The sequence below is a fragment of the Cnephaeus nilssonii genome (genome assembly GCF_951640355.1).
Source record: "Cnephaeus nilssonii genome assembly, chromosome: 21".
Classification (NCBI taxonomy): Eukaryota; Metazoa; Chordata; class Mammalia; order Chiroptera; family Vespertilionidae; genus Cnephaeus; species Cnephaeus nilssonii.
The window spans coordinates 26,684,355-26,704,573 of NC_137092.1; the positions used below are offsets into that span (position 1 = coordinate 26,684,355).

Genomic DNA, 20,219 nt, shown 5'->3' on the forward strand with positions numbered 1-20,219 from the left:
TCCCAACATTTAAGAATGAAAAGGAAAAGGATGAGGTACAAAGGGTCTTTTGAATAGTTGGTACCTGCTTAGAAAAAGAGGGAAGTAGAAGAGTTAAGTAGAATTCTCATTGTTTTAAAGTTATCTTATACTTCAGACTCTGGTTTTTATGGCACTTTTTCCCCCATTTATGTTAAAACCTTCTTGTCCTCTCCAATAATACCTAACTAGTACCTACTAACTATTGGAGGTGACATCCACATTTCCTTCCCGATTCATGATTCCAGGACTCAGCAAACTAGTCTGCTCCTTGGCCATCATTGAATTGTCCTCACATTGCGTCTTCTTGGATCCTTCAGTTACCTGTTAACAAATATAAGTTCTTTATCTTTATTTCTGAAATATCCCTCTTAGAGCCACAGATGTGTGAATTGGTACAGAAAAGAGAGATCGTTTTTATCCATTTCTCCTCACACCTCCTAAATCAGCTGGGTTATAAAGAGTTTGCAAATCAGTGTGTTTTTGACATTTATTTGATAACTAGAGGCCTGGTGCACAAAATTCGTGCACTTGGGGCAGGGAGGTCCCTCAGCCCAGCCTGCGCCCTCTCACAGTTCAGGAGCCCTCAGGAGATTTTTCACTGACAGCTTAGGCCTTCTCCCCTTAGCACTGCTGCAGAGGCGGGAGAGGCTCCCAACACCACCATTGCACTGGCCAGCTGTGAGCCTGGCTCAGGGCTTCTGGCTGAGCGACGCTCCCGCTGTGGGAGCACACTGACCACCAGGGGGCAGCTCCTGCATTGAGCATCTGCCCCCAGTGGTCAGTGCATCATAGTGACTGGTCTTTCCGCCTTTCAGTTGATTTGCATATTAGCCTTTTATTATATAGGATTTAGAGAAATGGCCAAAGCGTGCACACCATATACTCTATACTTTCAAAGTAAAATTTTAGTCATCAAAGGATGATTGTGTTAATTCCAAAAGTAACACTAAAAACTGCACATGCAGTATCACAAAAACAGTGCCAATAAACCCTTAGTTGGTGCACGTTCTGCTCGCTGAAATATTGGCTGCTTTGGAAATTATAACCACAGCATTTATTGAGTTGTTGTTGTTTGACGGTCTTATGCAATTCTGATTACCTAGATGCAAATATCTGGGTCTTCTAAATATCTCCAGTGCTTCACTAACTAAAGAAAAGGAAAGCCTGATTTCCCTCCAGCTTATAGTACAACTTCCTCCTGTAAGATCTCAGGAATGACCATGGACCCCACAACCCATGACATTTTGTTGTACTGCTGGGTGCTTAAAAACACTTTTATGACTTTCCACTCTGAGCTTTCCTGTGCTTGAAGATGGGTTCTTTTAGCATCAAATGGAGCTCCTGACCCCACTTCAGCTCATGACATCAGTATTCACCCGTTATCCTCACCTTTAGGACATTCCTGAAATGTGTCCTTAGCTTGACCCGATTCCGCGGAAATTCTTATTTATGTCTTAATTGTTTCCTGTCCTGACTGTAGCAGTTCCTCTTTTATAGTCTTCCTAAATCCTTGCTCTTTAAACTTCAGAGGGGTCTCAGAATGTTATGGCGAGACTACAGATGCCTGCTTTTGGAAAGGACATGCATTGTGTTGAAGTAATGTCTGTTGACCTGGTGTTTTGTTTTTTAACTATACTGTTTCCCTATTGACTTGTTATGATTGTTTGGTTGGAAAATGGATGAAACTAGCATTTGGAAGGAGTAGTACAGCTGACAGGTTCTATTGGAAACTGCATTCTGAACCATTTCAATTAGGTTTTCAGTGGGGGGAAGTTATCATGATGGTAGAGTTTCCTTACAGTTATGGTAGACTTTTATTTAAGTTTCACTTCTTACCTAGCCTTAGACTGGGAGGATGAGAAAAGGTTGTGAAACAGAATCATGTTTCTCTTATTCTAAAGACATTAAAATGGTCTTCACAGTTATAATTATAGTAGGACTTGGTAGTATTTTGTATTGTATTTCCAAAGTGTTTTTTAAATGAATAATCCAACCCCCCAAATATGCTTATGAAGTGGACCAGGGACAGTTTTGCCCTCCCCCTTCCACAGCTATCGAGGGGAGGGCCTGCAGTTCTGATCTTACCTCTGGAAATGGGAAGCATTTCATTGTTACCTAATGGTACAAAGGGAGCAATGTCATCTTTGTTGTGCGTGTGAGATGAAAGTAATTGACTATCAAAATTGACACTTCCTAACTTTAATAAGAATTATGGTTGACTTTTGTCACAACTCATTATTAATAAAGAACAAAAAGGAGCATGTGTATTTTATCTCCCTCAAACATACCTTTAGGGAACCTTCTTATTTTTGTGAAGAAAAAAAACGTTTTAATCATCTGATCTTTTTGTGAATTTATTCTGTGGAAAAGGGGATTTTGCTGTAGCATATGTGGTGTTCTCTCTCTGTCTCTCCTGCTCCCCTGTCTCAATCTCTCTCTGTCTTTCCTCAATCTCTCTCTGTCTCTCTCCTCCTCCTCTTCCTCCCTCTCCTTCCCCCTCCCCCCCTCCCCCTCCTCCTCCTCCTCCTCCATCTCTTTAGCACATGTCTAGCAATCCTGAATGGAGTACAAAGGTATTTCTGAAGATTGTGTGGGCAGCACAGCACGTGGGTTCTACATTCTTCCTGAAATACTCCAGTGTCTGTAGAGCCAATGCTTGAGTTGATCCTGGTTCAGGCAAAACATGTGCTCTAATCATTACCATTTGGTGCCACATTCATGATCATGGCATTGCTCCTGGAAAAGGAAAATTTTAACAATTAAAAAAAAAATGAGGCTAACAAAAGAGAACCCTGTTGTTTTTATTCCTGGGGAAAACATTCTCCATTGCAGAGATTCCTTCTGGAGAAATGAACAGCTGGCTAGGGTGAATCTAAGCATTATTATTATTCTCATTACCACTGTCACTGTTCTAAGTGCTTTTCATTTATTAACTCATTTAAATGTACAGTGATGCTACAAAGTAATTCTATTATTTGGTAGGTGAGGAAACTGGCACTAAGAGAACAGCTTAAAAGAGACAGAAATGGGACTTGAACACAGTCTGATTCTAGAGCCCACATTCTTAAACCAGTTGTTTTTACTGCCTTTGACATTTTGGGGTGCTTTACTCAGAATTACATTGTACATGTTTTTGAGGTCTAACAGAATTTTCATTCAATAATATTTACGAAGTATCTCTCGTGTACTAGTATGCTAGCATTGCTTCTAGCTTCATTTAACTTTATAAATGGTCTTGCCTCATAGAGTCTTTTTTATTTTTCATTTATATGTAACCCTCTATAATGATTTGTATTAGAGTAATGTTATGAATACATATGTACAATGCCCACTGTGTCTTGGGTATGTTTAACTTTATTTGATGTGGCTTAATGTAGGCAATATATTGAGCGGGTTGAATTAGTCTTGTGATGGGAGGCTTTGCATTCTCATTTCCTGTCTTGTAAAAATTTTTTTAACATTTCTTCAGAGAAACAGTTGTAGTTTTTCCTCACTGGTTGAAAATATGCATTTGACTTTGAAATAACTCCACTAGAATTTATGATTATAGTAGTAATTAGGAAAAGGATGGATGTTTAAAGTTTGAGCTACTTGTATGTTGAAGATTGTAAAATAAGTGGAAAACAGATTTTCTTTCAAAATTAAGTCCTTATCCCAATGAAGAATATTCACAAACCTGAATGTGATCAATTTTAGCACTTCATTGTGATTGTTTGCTGAGAAGATTGCATAGTTCTTGCAAAATAAAGTTTTGTTTTGGTAGCAACAAGTCAATATTCAGACTTTCAGACTTAAAAAAAAAATCCTACCACTCCTCTACCCAAGATTTGCCTGTAATATTTTGGTTCTATTTAGCTGTTATACTTTCTACATGGTTCACAAACAAGAAAAAAATATTGCTTCCCAGAAGATGAAGAATACATATGATTAAGGAAAGCAAACTAGCACATTAACACGTGCACTCACATGCAAACTCACGCAAACACATCTATACACATGCACGCATGCTCATGTACATTCACATACATATGTACACTTACACAAACTTACACACACACTTATGCACACTCATGTACATACACATACTTACATACAAATAAAACCATGTGCATACACACCCAGCAAATATACACATATGCACACAGATACTTATATATGCACACATGCTCATACACACATGTATTTGAAAATAAGCCTTGTTTGGGCCAAGGCTGTTTTTAGATAACTTTTTTTGTTTGTTTCTTTTTGGTGTTGGGATTCAAGAACTCCTTTAAAATAAGTTTTCCTACATTATTTATAATTTCTGAGACCCGGCCTTGCATTCCTATCTTTAGTATCACTTCCTTCATGTTTATTAATTTTATATCTTTATGTTGGATTCTTTCTGCAAAAATTCTTTTATGACAAGAAGATTTCTTTTTTTCCCCCTGAAGTTTGAAAGACTACATTACGGGGTATAACTTTACTAGTTTTCTAAACAGTCAATATCTTGGAAACACTCTTATGTTCAGCAAAACAAGTGACAGCAATCTCCTCCTTTGGGAACATGTAAGGCATGGAACTTTCTGATCTAATACTTGGATGTAGATAGACAATTCTGGTTTGTATTGAAATTTCCAAATAATTATAAAAATAATTCATTGAAAAATCCCTTAAAACCCAGCAAATTATCTCCGGTTTGTCTTTGCTATTGCTTATGTAAGAACTACTTATTAAATTTTTGAATGGGCTGTGATGCTTCCCACAAGATACTCTTTGAGGGAATGAACCTACAGCTGCATTTCATATTATATTTCAATCTTTGCAACTTGATAACCGTGCAAAACAAGGCAACCCTTCAGAGTGCATCCACTTTCTCTACTCCTCAGGCCTCTGAATGATGCAAGAGGTTAACTGTTGCATTGTTCTGGGACGATCAATATTTCTTCCTTTGGATGTTAATGATGTGATGGCATCCAACATGGATCCTTGGGCAACTCTTTCAAGAGTCAGAAGTATTCAGAAGGGAAATAGCACCAGGCAGTACGTCATGGGTTTGCTCTTTGGAATGGATAGCTACTAATGTATACCAGATCACTTCTTCAAGGTTACTTTACCCACCCTCTTCTGTGATCCAGAGCCAAAGGATTCAAATGGGTCATTACCTTTTGTCAAATTAGTTTTGAACCCACCTTATGATAGCTTTTGGTATAGAACTTTTCTCCCAAAGGACATATAAGCACTTTATTAACATCTCTTTCATTCCTAACATATGTCTAAGATTAAAGCAGAGGCCAAGTCTTTTCCTTCACCATAGTAAAAACCCCATTCTACAGACAGGGCTGGAGACGAAGGCCATTCTCTGGAAACAGACTTTGGCTGTTTTCCCCAAGAATTTTAATTTTGAAATACTCTCTTTTAACAATCTCAAAGGTTATTAGTGAGAGTCTTTGAGATACTCATGATGAACAAAATATGTGCTCTTCTAGATTCTGTTAGGAATCCTATATAATAAAAGCCTACTATGCCAAGTATCTGACCATTTGTTTGACCGTTCGACCAGTCACTATGATGTGCACTGACCACCAGGAGGCAGACACTTCGACCAGTAGGTTAGGTTGCTGCTGGGGTCTGGCTGATCAGGGCTGGGCAAGATGGGCTAGACACGCCCTGGAGCCCTCCAGCGGTCCCTCCTGTGGTCCTTCCCCGGTCCCGATCTTGCACTGGTGGGGTCCCTCGGCCTGGCCTGCACCCTCTCGCAATCTGGGATCCCTTGGGGGATGTCCGCAGGCCAGGCTGAGGAACCCCACTGGTGCACGGTTTGTTCACCAGGCCTCTAGTTATATATAATTATATAAACATACATACATACACACACATACAGACATGTGATTATGTATAAATACAGGGTGTCCTCAAAAAACATATAGACTTTTAACAGCTGATAGCTCAATTTTGAAAATGAAATGTATTTTAATAAACACTGCCTTTGTAATTATTCAGAATAAATATATGTGTGTACAATATATATATACATATATATGTATATATATTGTCCAACATATATATGTGTGTGTACAATATATATACATATATGTGTATGTACAATATATATATGCATACACATATATACATATATATGTGTGTGTATATATTGTACACACATATTCTGAATAATTTTAATAAACACTGTGTGTATACACACACACACACACACACACACACACATTGGGGGGGATACCTTATATCTATAAGACATTCCTAGGCACCGTATATAAAATGGTTTCAAGCATCCCTAAAATGCCAGCTATGCATCTTGTGTTCAGTGTGGTGATGAAGATAGGAAGGTAATGATAAAAAGGTGATCCTTGCCCTTACACAGTTAAGTAGGATCTTAACATACTTTCTGATATATGGATGTTGGATCAGCCAGGTATGAAGTGTTCCAGAAGTATTTAGATCTCATCTATACTTACCAGATTTAGTAAATTACATTTAGTCTTTAATCGCCACTTTAAAAGGCTTAAGATAGGTTCTGAAGCGATTCAAACTCCTATCACTTCCCACTAGAGACTTCAAAATGTTTGTTGCACAATTTAGGCAATCCTTATGGTATTACTTTTTTCCTTTGGTATCAATTTTTATTTTGTATTCTGGAATTCCTTTGGCCGCACTTATTGTACGTCTTATCTACTGAGGAGATTAAAGGTGAGGAAATAAATTCCTCAAGAGGCAAGCTCATTCCTGAAGCTCTCTGCAGGGACAATGGTAATTACAAAGTAATCTTTTGACACTTGTTTCTATCACTATAAAGCACATGAGATCAGACTCATTTGAGCCTCTATCACACTATTAAATGGAATTGGGGGAAAACGTATTGTGCAGTTAAATTATTCAACCTGCTGCTCTTTCATCTATTAATTTTTTTCAATGATCAATGATCTTATAGTATTTCAATAGGGCGGCTGCATTAGAATTGAATTTAGAAAGTTTTCCTTAATGGTTGGGAGAATCCTGCATTTGCATAGAAAGTTAGGGAAGAGGTGGAAATGAAACTTTTCAAATACATTCAGTGAACATTTCAGTCTAAAAGGAAAATAGATTATTTGGCCTAATAAAAAGATTCAGAAGCATCACAGTAATGATAGTGTTTTAATTTTTTTTCAATTACAGTTTACATTCAATATTATTTTGTATTAGTTTCAGGGGTATAGCATAGTGGTTGGACAATCATATTATTGCTGATTTTTTTCTTTTTCTGATTTGACACAATGCCATATGGAGTAAAATGAAATATTTCACACCATTATCTGTTTATGGACAATTTTAAATATGTTCCTAAAGAGTGACAGTTGAATAAATACCAACTGTGTGTGTGTGTGTGTGTGTGTGTGTGTGTGTGTGTGTGTGTGTATGTGTGTACATGCGCACATGACATGGGAAGACCATTAATTCTTCCCATAATTATTAAAATTTATAAAGTACATGGAAAAATAAAAGTTGTACAAAGAAATATTGATCACAAAACACTGACTATATAAACTCATTCACACTAAATTGGTAAGGTCCATTTTTCAAAGTTGAGTTGGGTGGTGGTTTAAGAAAAAATTATTGAGACATTTCAACATTGTTTGCTTATGGAAAACATTTGTAATTCTGTTAGCAAAGAACAGTGTCAAAAATCTAAACGTTTTTCCCTGAACATCTGCATTTGCTTATTAAAAAACACCCCACACCCCCATCTCTCAAACAAGTTAAGTTTGTCACGAAATGTTTTTCAAATGTCATGAAGTACAATCTCAAATATTTCGTGAATCTCTGAGTTTTAGTCTTATTTGTTTATTTCATTTCCACATGGCCTTACATTTAATACTTAAGGTAGGCGTGTTCTAATAGGATTTTGAAGAAAAAATGTTTGAAGAGAAAAAGTCATCTTGGGGTCTGAATTTGAGGGACACAGTGGATTAGATTTTCCTATGGAGGCTTCACAAAGAAGGGGTCCCCCCCCTCCACAGATGCTGCATCAACCAAATTTCACATATTTTGGGGAGCATGATGACAACTCTCGTTCTCCACCTTTAGGCTCCCTGAAACAGGGAAATAGGATTTTGATAGAAGGTATGTGAGGGTCTGTTGGTATAACCGTTTTTCTCATAAATCTGATTTTTAAGCCAGGAGACTGAAAAGAAAGAAAAGGCAACCTGATCTCTTCCTTTTCTCTGAAAACATAAATGTACAAATCAATGCACAGGCCTTCATTGGAGTATTTTAACGAAAACATTGAGAGAAAATGCCAAACATACTGAACTATGAGATCTTCCTTCTTGACATTATTTTTGCATATTTTCCTTTTTCATACTTGGTAGATTGCCTCAGCTAAGGAGATGAACTAGTTTCTAGGGCATTTCCTTAAGAATTTTGATGTCAGAGAAAACTTGAGATTTGGTAATGTTTTCAAAGGTCATTTGTTTTCCGTTTAAGGCAGACCCCGTGAACCAGAGCTTTTAGGAACCCCATCAGCTAATCTCTAGGTAGTGTGTAGCTGTGTCAGCTGGTCAGCTTCAAAAATTTACATCTGCTGAATAGTGTGCTGTTACTTTTAGTGCAAGAGATAAGCAGTGATAACCAGGAAAGAAAGGGCCTGCCGGATGGCTGCTGGGCCCTCTCTCCATTATTTGGCTGATTTCCTCTCCATCAGTATTTTTCTACTGAAATATTAATTTTAGTATTATCTTTGAAATGTATGACTGTAAAACATAATATATGCACATAACACGCTCAAATCAGTGGGAAACACATATAGAAGAGACTGGGCTGTGTTAAGAGCTAATTGACATGGGGAAAATGAATGTAATTTTGGCTTCCTGGAAGGAACTATTTCTTTTTGTTTTTTTTTTAAGGTGTGTTGCCATATGCAGCTCCAAGAAAAATTAAGGTGATTTCTTACCTGAAATGCCTTTTAGTTTTTCACATTCTCTGGTTATCCATTGGTTTCACAAGATATAATATTTGAGCTGTAGGAGTGAAGGTTATATGTATGATTTGCTTCCCATTACAGAACCACTTCATGAATATTTAAAAGATAAATATTTAATGCAGATGTTAGGCTTCAGAAACAGTTTATGTATTTGTACCTAAAGTAAGAATAATTTAATAATTGAGGGAAAGTGTTCAATAACCACCCTCCCACATACATATATTTCTTCATTGATATGCATCATACTCACTGAGATGGAAATGAATCCTAACTCCTCTTTAATGTAAGAGAGAAAATATATAGCATAACATTTTCAGTACTGTACTTTTACAGAAGTTGCTATTATGAGTTTTCTGTACACAGTGTACACTGGACATACTTTTCACATGCTTTTCTCATGAAAGCATTTCCCCGATTTCCTCACTGGATCCAATTGATGTGATAGTGACAACATGAATTAAGGACTTGTTTAATTTTTGTCCCTCAATACATGGTAAAGCCCTTATGTACCTGCCTCAATTCTTTTTTTTAAATATATTTTTATTGATTTCAGAGAGGAAGGGAGAGGGAGAGAGAGAGAGAAACAACAATGATGATCAGCTGCCTCTTGCATGCCGCCTACTGGGGATCGAGCCCGCTACCCCGGGGATATGCCCTTGACCAGAGTTGAACCCGGGACCCTTCAGTCTGCAGGCTGATGCTCTATCCACTGAGCCAAACTGGCTAGGGCTGTGCCTGCCTCAATTCTATTTCCCAGAGCCTAACATGGGACTTGGCTTATAATATATAGGTGCTCAATTAATGTTTGTGAATCAACAGATCTGTACTTAATTGTATAAATTTTGTTCATTTATTAAAATTGAAACATGGGTTTATGGGAACAGGATAAATTATGTTTAATTACTGAGATTTTATTTGACTGCCTAGTTAAATGTGAAATATAAGCCAGAATAGAAACTTAGTGTAATATCAGAGTAATTTATATTTAATTTTATTTTTGGATACATTTTTAGCAAAATTATATCCTAATTATTCTGAATGATATACTGCTACAGGAGGCTTTAGGTCAGTTTATTTTTAATTTTTATTTTGAGGTGAATTTTGAATAAACAAATTGAGCAAAACTGGCCTACAAAAGGTTTTTAACGTGGATATAGATACCAGTAGGTGGCGCTGTATTCCAGTGCTGACTAACAAATGGACTCTTCCAGAGAGTTGACTCCTGTGGTAGAACCCACATTCTGGCCAATCATTTCATAATGAATTTTATACGTCACGGTATGAATTACACATCTTAAATTCTGTATACACATAACTATAATTTAGAATTTAATAGGATTTTTTTTACTCTTCTACATTATTTTTGGATTTGAACTATGAATTTGCTGTCATGTAAATAGTTATAATTTTGCTATATTACATTTAATTTATCTTGAATGTTTACTAACAAAATACACACAGCAGGAACTGAAACAGAAGTAACTGCAAAATGAAGTTTAGACTCACCATGAAGAAAGACGAAGAAATGACGAGTGGATGCATAGGAGATTGAGTTTACTCAAAAGTGACAGAGAAACTACAGTGGAGTTTTGTATATTGTTAGTTCACGTAAGCTGTTAGGCGGTGTATCACTTCCCCACATATGGCATTTTGCTATTCACTGTTGAAGATGCTACATAGTTTGTTCTGAGTGATAAGCTGGAATTCCAAAGGTGAAACAGCAGTTTTAGATGGGAACAGTCAAGTTTAATCTCTAATCTGAAGAGAAATAGCTATAGAACCTGACAACTTGAAAATGGAAGAGACCTTCACATTCAAGTCCTGCTTTCTTCCCTGAACCAATAATTGTGTAAGCTACTTTTTTCAGTTGTCGATAAGTTTCCGACTTAAATGTTTTATTCTCTTGCCTTTTTTTTTTTTCCATCCTCTTCAGAGGATATTTTTCCCATTGATTTTTTTTTTTTTAAGAGAGAGTGGAGGGGAGGGAAGAGGGGAAAGAGAGGGAGAGGAAACATCGATGTGAGAGAGACACATCAACTGTACACTTCCTGCATGTACCCTGACAGGGGCAGGAGATCGAGCCTGCAACCCAGGCACATGCTCCTGACCAGGAATCCAACCTGAGACCCTTCAGTCCTCAGGGCAACACTCTAACCACTCAGCAAACCAGCCAGGGCTCTCCCGCCTTTTAAATAGATGATGTTGTTCCTGAAACATCTATGTACTATAAAATTGAAAACTAGTGCTAGAAACAGGGATGGGGAAAGACTTCCCAGTATGTACTGGCTTTCATAAGAGAGTACATTTTACTAGACAAACAGTTGAAGTTGAGTTCTAGCAAATTACTTCTTTCCTGATTCCTTTCTCATCAAAACAGTCATTTGCCCAGGCTGTGTTCTGCAGTTCCTTTATCCATCACAATCGAAGCCATGTCTTTAATGGAAGGAATTGCTGCTAGTTTTATATATTTTGTTTTTTGTCCACTTGCGACCACCTCTTTTCCTAAATACCCATGAACATTTTAGACATTTTCTTGAATTTACAATTAAGTTTACCAATCCATATATGCTTTCCAATATTGGCCCCTCTTTTCCTCTTTTTTAAAAAGAATAGTTTTTCTATTGTCATTTTTTATTACATTTTCCCATTCTCCATGAATTCTCAGATAATACATAAATATGTATCCTACGTATGTTCTTTCAGAAACTAAAACATAATTTAGTCGGATATTGGGGAAAATATCTCATTCAAATTGATTTATTATTCTCTTCTTATCTTTTCAGTCACGCTGTACCAATTTCTCCGATTGCAGTGGCTTTCTCTGTAAATCCCAATAATCTTTCTTCTTAAATATATTACTTTCAAACATGTTCTTCTTTGCCTGGCTGTGGTGACTCAGTGGTTGAGCATTGACCTATGAACCAGGAGGTCATCGTTCAATTCCCGGTCAGGACATAAGCTCGGGTTGCGGGCTCGATCCACAGTCCTGCCCGAGGCAGCCGATCAATGATCTCTTTCATCATTGATGCTTCTATCTCTCTCTCCTTCTCCCTTCCTGTCTGAAATCAATAGAAATATATTTTTTAAAATAAAAAATATGTTCTTCTTTTGCTGTTGGAAAAGAATCGGAGAATCAATCTTAGCAGACATTCCCCCAAATATTTAAAAAATAGAAATATCAAACGAATCAAGGGATTGCATTGAAGCACTGATGCAATCACAATGGAATAGTCAACAAAACAGTATTATAAAACCCAACCAAGATTCTGAAAAGTTGTTTTATTTCCCTTTTACTAACAATGCATCGTGCCTTGCAACCTATTTATCACGACCTCTCAAAGGTTCATCAAGGCACAGGAGAAGAGATAGAACCGCGCCCCCCCCCCCCCCCCCCCCGAAGAAGCAGGAAGTAGATAAAGGAAGTAGCAGAAAGGAATAAAAGCACAATGAAGCATGATAACGGGGCCAGTGGGGTACAGGAATGACTGCCAGCAGGCTTGCAAGTATGTGCAAGCTATTTGCCTTTGATTGGAAACTGTCAGCAGGAGAAAGTGTTGATATAATTGCTGAGGTTACTTAGTTCTTATTCTCCAAGACACACAGTTGGTTTGGGGCACGGATCCCGAATGAGATTAGCCTCCTCTAACACCACCTCACCAGTAGCATTGTTTTTGTTATGCAAGGGTGATTCAACTAATCGGGCCATGCTAGTTGGGATTGAATTTTGCTGTATTCACTTTACAACCCAAGGCATTCTTCATTCAGTTCCTTTAAACTGGGACGTAAAATTATGAAGCTGAGACAGCCCCAAATAATGGATATTCTTAGTTTGTAGAACAGATCATCAACAGGTCTAGATCAAACTAATTAGAAGAGAAAGATTTACTGCCCAGTGGCCTCAGGTTTTGGGAGAATCACTGTCTTGGAAATTAAAGTTGTTTTCTTTGATTCGAAGAAGGCTACAAATAGTAAATTCTGCAATATAGTCTGAAAAATATAGTTAAGCGTATACATGTTGTTCTTTGCAGTTTCAGGATTTAGCGGATTATTATGATTAAAATCAATCTAGCTGCAGGTCATTAGCCACTTGCCTTTGACTCATCCAAGAATCCTGCGTGGGGAACAGTATGGATAGAGTATACTATTTGGATGCTGTGCAGCAATATTTTCTGGTTGTGAAGTACTTGCAATAAACTGTAAGTGGAATTGACCGTCTACTGCATGGATCTGTATAAAGATATTGCTCAGGCTGATATTAGCACACTGATTTTTATGGATAGACTTTTTTTTATATAGACATGTTCTTTGCCTGTTCTGATCATCAAATTTCCAACTTTTAAAATCAAACACCCTTATTGATAAAAATGTGGAGTATACCAGTATAACTAATGTTATATATATTAGCTCATAAATTACATGCATGCACTATTATTCTCACACGTTATGTTAACTTAAAGCCAGAAAACCTATAAGGGACCGAGATACATAAATATGAGTAGATATTTCTTGCATACAAATATTTTGGGATGTGTGTGCCTCACGGTAGAGACCACCAATATGAAGGATGTACAGCATTTAACTAAAGGTATATACGGTGTGGGGAATTCTGAGGTTAGCGCCAAGCTTTCTTTTCTCTTTTTAAATTTATAGTAGCTGTATGTCATTGGGTTTTGACATATGTTTGATCTAAGGGAAATGAATTTTCTTATGGGTAGAAGGGTTCAGGAGATTCATTCAGTCGCGTATTCATAAAAACTAATGGATAACCAAGTTGAAGGGGAGTTTACTGTAACCCCTACTGGGTTTCAGTCAACACTGGGCAATTTGTTTCCTCAGAATTGATACATATAACTCTTGCAAACCAACGAACTCTCTAGAATGTAATTCATTTACCAGATGTGTAAGAGTCTGGTGACATGTATACTTTGTGTGTGTGTGTGTGTGTGTGTGTGTGTGTGTGTGTGTGTACTCCATTTCCGCCCAGACTGGCTCAGCTTTATTGGCTCTGCTGAGAGCGAAGGGGCCAGTCTTACCATCCCTTAACCTTTTGAGCCAAGGAATCGTCTTAGCAGCAGAACCTGCGCATGTTCCCCTTGTGCTTGGCCAACTCGGGGGGTTCTGGAAAGCCAAGGAGAAGGCTGGGCACTGGGGAGGTCACTGGGCAGTCAGAGTTGATTCTGGAAGGATGAGAGATAGTGGGCCCTGCTCTGGGATGTGACACTAGTACCTGCTGATTTCCTGTAATCAACCAGGAGCCCCAACCATGTCAAAGCTGGGTGTTCCAGCTCTTGTCTGCCTGGTCCGCATCCTCTTATTAACTCGAAGGACCTGTCAGGGTTCACTGTAAATTACATCAAATTACATCTTCCTCACACAATTACATCAGTGTAGTTCACTGAGTCCATCAGAATAGCCAGGAGTGCTTTCTTGCAGCCCATACGTGTTTTGAACGAACAGGTCAGGTTTTTAAAAAGAGCTATCTCTTTGGCTAGCGTCAGAAATTAGTCTGTTGTTGAATCGGTTTCAGTGAGATTCAGTGGCATATTGGGTGCCCAACAGGAGTCAATGCATCCAAAATAAATAAAATTGTAGCTAATGATATGGACTTCCTCATTTAGGTTTTCATAATTTTAAAAATGGGTAATGTTTTTCTTGACAGAAAACACCCGTGTAGTGGACAGGAAATACCCTGTTTGACAGAGAGTACTTCAGATTCAGGTTTTTTTGGTTTGCTTGTGAAAGCAACTTATGTTCCTCGCTGAAAACTTGGAAACCCTATACAAGTATAAAGAAAAACAAAATCAGCAAAATTCTAACAATCTCACTGTTAACATTTGGTGTATTTCTTTTGACTCCATTCTCCCTTTCCCCTCCTTTTACCGGTCTTTCTTTTCTTTTTGTTGCGAATGGAGGCTGTGTTGTAATGGGATATTTTGTTTTATATTTCATCTTCCCCCCTACACAAACATCACAAGCAATTAACCTATTCCAAAACAGTGTTTAAAATATTACAAATGGATCTTTGTTTATTTTATTATCTTCTATTGGAAATTAAAGGAACTTTCCCCTTGAAAGAGAATATTTGATTAGATATTTTAACTTCCTGGGGACAATGTATTCACGTCATGAGACATATCATTTTATGGAAAAAGGCAGTTCACTTTTCCCCTCGATCCACAGCATCTCTAAGGCAAACATGGGAAACAGGTGTGCGAGGAGGCCCCGTATTAAGACATGCTCTTAGAAATTTAAGGAAAAGTGCAAATGATGTTTAATGCTAATTTCATAGCTCTGCACATTCATAGGTATTTTGTTGTTGTTGTTCTTTTGCCGTAATTGACCACAAGCTTGATGTTGCCTCAATTTACTACAGATTTCTGGCCAAAGTGCTTATGTTTGATGGAAGTTAGTCATGAACTTCCCAGGCGCCATCTCCTGGTTTTGTGGTTTCAGCGGAATCCGAGTCAGGTCCATTGGGTAGTTCCTCTGACCAAAAGCCAGAAGATAGAACCGAAGTAAAATATCCTGTTCTGGAAAAATAAGCCCCCCCCCCCGAGGACCTGCGTGTCTTCCCTGATTTCTTTTTCTTCCTAAATTAAGAACTAAAACTGAAACAAGAAACAGCACTTTCAATTTAATTAAAACAACCCAGACTTCCAGAAAGAAGAAATTAAATTACCAAGGCTCATAGTGCAGCCAAGTGTGTTGTTATGTTCTTATTACTTTACTACTAGGCTACTATTTTTACTTATTTTTTCTTTCAAACGTATCTGAACACTTTGGAACTAACAGCAGGTAGGTTTTTGTTTGTTTGTTTGTTTGAATCACCATCAGCAACATTTTATGGGGGAAACGCCAGCATATCTTGGGTAGAAAGGGGATTAGATGTAAAATGTTCTGTCCTCACTCTGAGACTGTGATGACGACAATACCATCACGCATTCATGTGTCCTGCGTGCTAGGCTGTATGCTTCCGCTGGCTTCTCTCAGCAACTCTGGGGAGGTTTATTAAATAGCTTGCTATAGCCAGTAAGCCCCAAAGCCACAACTGGCATTCATGTTTGTTTTATTCCGCAGCCTATATTTTTCAAACTTTTTTTATTTAATATTTTTACTAGAGGCCCGATGCACAAAGATTCATGCAGGAATAGGCCTTCCTTCCCCTGGCTGCCGGCACCGCCTTTGCTCCGGCCCGGAGCCACCTTTTCGCCTTCGCTCTGGCCCGGAGCCGCCTTCTGCCTCTCGCCTTGTCACGTCAATTTGCATATTTCCTCCTTATTGGCTGTGGGCGCCGCCATCTTCGTCATGGAGTTATGGTCAATTTGCATATTCTGTCTTTATTAGATAGGATTGATTTCAGAGAGGAAGGGAAAGGGAGAGATAGAAACATCAGTGATGAGAGAAAAATCATTGATCGGCTGCCTCCTGCGCACCCCACATTAGGGATTGAGCCCGCAACCTGGGCATGTGCCCTGACCCGGAATCGAACTCCTGAGCCACACTGGCCAGGCTTCCAACTTTTTATCCCATCAGAGCACTTGACCTGTTGTCTTAAAAAACAAAAAACAAACCTAACACCTAAAGTGATACAGGAAACTTTGAGTCCATTCTAAAGTTAACTCTTACTTCTATACGTGGCCAACAATGGAGAAAGAAAGGAATGGAGTATTAATATACCTGTAGGCTAATGTGTCCTTGAGAAAAAGTGTGAATAGGCGTTTATTACCGTTTTATTATAGCTTAATGCAACAGAAAGGAGAAACAGGAAATTGATCCTAATGTTACTCAGATTCAGTAGATACTGACTGAGCATCTACTATGTCTTAGAAACTAGCTGTTCACACAAGTATTAGCCACATAGCACCACTTAGGAGAGGTATTTCCAAGTCTCTACACAAAGGCACTGAAGCTTGGAGAGTTAAGTAACTTTTCACTAATGATATAGAACCAGTATAAAAACATAGGTGTTGCCTTGACATGCAGTGTTCTTCTATGTGTCTTTCTTCTGTGCCATTGTTAGAGGATATCCATTAACATTTGTACATAAAACTTTATTTTAAAATAGGCAAGATTTGTGCAGTGCTTACTTTGTTTTGAATGGCAAGAAAAGTGTGGTAGCAATTGCCGATTTCTATCCTGTAACTGTGTTTGAGATACTGGATGTCTGGAGTTTTGATACATACAGCCAGTTTAAAATATTCATGAAATTATTATATCAATTCTGCCCAAAGTGAACCGTTTCTCATCTTACTCTTCAACGGTTTGTCACTTGAATTCTCTCTTGTTTGTTGTTTATGTTACATTTACTCAGCGTTTATATTTTAGGTAGGGGGTGTGTTAACATTCTTAATCTTTGTCAAATCCATTGGCAGGCCCATTTACCCTAGTGTTTGGTCAGTTGCTTAGGGGACAGAACCAAACAGCATATTGGTTGTGTTATGTTGGCCTTTGTGGTTTCACAGTGTAGGAAGTCCAGTCCTTGTTCAATATCATGCAACCATTTCTGTGCTAAAATGTTTTCTACTATATGTAACCAGTGATTTAAAAAAGTATTTGGAGGAGACTGACGAAATTTAGATTCCAAAACAAAGCAACGGTGCCAGAATCTAATCAATCAGGAATTCCTTTGTTTCTGCAACAATTAAACATTTGAAAATGACTTTTGGTGAATGGGAACTGATTTGAGTGTGGTTTGGAGTAAAGAATGCGGGCGTTCGAGTCGGATAGCTCCAGGTTGCGATCTGGGCTCTGCTCTCTGTTTGTCACATGAAGATAAGAGTACCTCACTTGCAGGGCTGTTTTGAGGAGCGCACAATAAAATCGATGCGCAGTGCCAGACGAAAAGCAGATGGCTATTATTATTTCCTAGTACTTCCAACTCAATTCCTAAACATAGAATACATGTGGGTTTTGAGAATGTTCAAATGCTAAGACTCAAAATTAAAGAATTTAGGATACGACCTTTTTCGAACGGGGTTGTTTCAAGTCACATTATCCCATTCTCTTCCTAGAAATGATCCGAAACAAGGTCATGAGAATCAAAAATGTAAACAACTATTTTTTGGTGAGAGGGAGCGACCGCTAAAGCCCCAGATTACCCCCCAAAAGGAATTTCTGCCCACAGCTGTGGGGGGCGGACGGCAGGATGTGGAAATGGACAGGAGTGGGGACAGGAAGCAGCCTCTGCACTAAGAGGACTAGTTGTTGTTGTTTTCAAAAATATATTTTATTGATTTTTTACAGAGAGGAAGGGAAAGAGAGAATTAGAAACATCGATGAGAGAGAAACATCGATCAGCTGCCTCTTGCACACCCCCTACTAGGGATGTGCCCACAACCAAGGTACATGCCATTGACCGGAATCGAACCTGGGACCCTTCAGTCTGCAGGCCCATGCTTTATCCACTGAGCCAAACCCGTTAGGGCTAAGAGGACTAGTTTTGAAGATGGAGAGATACCCTGAGGTGCGGCGCCTGAACTCCATCTTTATAACAGAACAGCTTGGTTGCACCAGTAGAGGGCAGACTTTTGCAGACCCGGTGCGGTTCTTAGTGAAAAGAATGGGCTAACCACACAAAACACAGCCCTGGTGTACGGCATAGTGGTTAGACAATCCTATACTTTACCAAGTGGCTCTCCTGATAGTTCCAGTGCCCACCTGGCACAGTACATGGTTGTGACAATATTATTGACTATATTCCCTCTGCTGTGCTTTACAATCCCGTGACTGTTCGGTAACTACCAGTTTGTAGTTCTTTCTTTCTTTTTTTTTTTTTTTTTGACTGTCCTAAATTGTTTATTAGGTAAGAATTTTACAAACATTACTCGTATTAGCGGTAACGGTGGCGCTGGAGAGTATTGCGCCTTCTCCAAGCGGCACGGCGAGAACCACCAGCAGTGCGGTGGAACTTGTGGCCCTTCCCAAGGCCACGGCTCTTGCGGCCCGCAGATGTCAGCCCTCGCGTCTCCCTGTGCCTGTGGACTGGTTTGGCGATCCACTGGGTGTCAGGATTTCTTCTGAGAGCCTTATGGAATGGATCCATGAGGATAACCACAAAGAATTTGTACGTGGAATCTTCACCGACCCAGTAAGAATTCAGGACGCTCAGAGCCCCACCGTGGCGTCCAGCTCGCTCTTCGGCAACAGACTGAAGACTTGGAGCAAACTTCAGCTGGTTCACACCGTGATGGACAGGCTTGCCGTAGGTCGCCCCCTTGGGAACAGGGCGTTTGCGGCCACCACGGTGCACACGAATCCCATAGATGACATAACCTTGCTTGGCCTTGCAGCCCAGCCTGCGCGCTTTGTCGGGCCGGGTGGGCCGGGTGGGGCGGGGGGCCCTGTGGAGCGCAGAGAGCTGGCGGCACTGCCAGCAGCGCACCCTGAGAAGGAAGCGCATGACATGGGACTGCGTCTTCCTCCAGAGCCCCTGGATGTACTTGTGAGCGCCCATCTTGGTCTACCTGATGGCTGCGGCCAGACGGAAAGGAGGAGCCTCTCTCCCACAATCCTCTTTGGGCTCCAGTTTGTAGTTCTTAATCCCTTCCTGTTTGTCACCCGGCTCCCAACCTCCTTCCCTTCTGATAACAGGCAGCCTGTTTTCTGTGTCTGTGAGTCTGTTTCTGTTTTGTTTGTTCATTTATTTTGCTCCTCAGATTCCAGATGTAAGTGAAACCATATGGTATTTGTCTCTGTCTGACTTATTTCACTTTACATAATACCCTGTAGGTCCATCCATGCTGTTGCATATGGTAAGATTTCATTATTTTTTTTTAATGGCTGAATAATATTCCATTGTATATATATGTACCCTAACTATTTTATCCAGTCGTCTGTTGATGGGCACTTAGGTTGCTTCCATATCTTGGCTATTGTAAATAATGCTGCAGTAATATTGAATGTAAACTGTAATTTTAAGAAGAGATTTAGCTCTGGCCAGTGTGCCTCGGTTGGTTGGACATTGCCCCCTGCACTAAAAGGTTGCTGATTCCATTCTCTGGTTAGGGCACATGCCTGGGTTGTGGGCGTGCAGGAGGCAGCCAATCGATGTTCTGCTTTCATGTAGATGTTTCTCTAACTCCCTCTCCCTTACTCTCTCTCTAAAAAGAAATCAAATTAAAAATCTTTAAAAAAAGTTTTAAACTATAAAAAAAAGCCAAATTTCTTCTTTATAAGTATAAACCAAAAATATAGGCTTTAATTTTTATAATCGATAAGAAAATCTTGGCTTCAAAATAATGTA

At 39.1% G+C, this 20,219-nt stretch overlaps 2 protein-coding genes across 3 annotated transcripts in view; one reads left to right on the forward strand and one right to left on the reverse strand.

The window, feature by feature from the left end:
• The window catches only part of HMCN1 (hemicentin 1), a 379,828-nt gene that overhangs the window by 60,767 nt on the left and 298,842 nt on the right, over window positions 1-20,219 (forward strand). The gene's annotated exons all lie outside the window — the stretch shown is intronic.
• Window positions 18,807-19,430, reverse strand: LOC307092846 (large ribosomal subunit protein eL15-like; the record flags this gene model as incomplete). Its single annotated transcript, XM_079760343.1, has 1 exon — window positions 18,807-19,430. One exon carries the CDS (start codon window positions 19,428-19,430, stop codon window positions 18,807-18,809), a length of 624 nt encoding a protein of 207 aa, XP_079616469.1.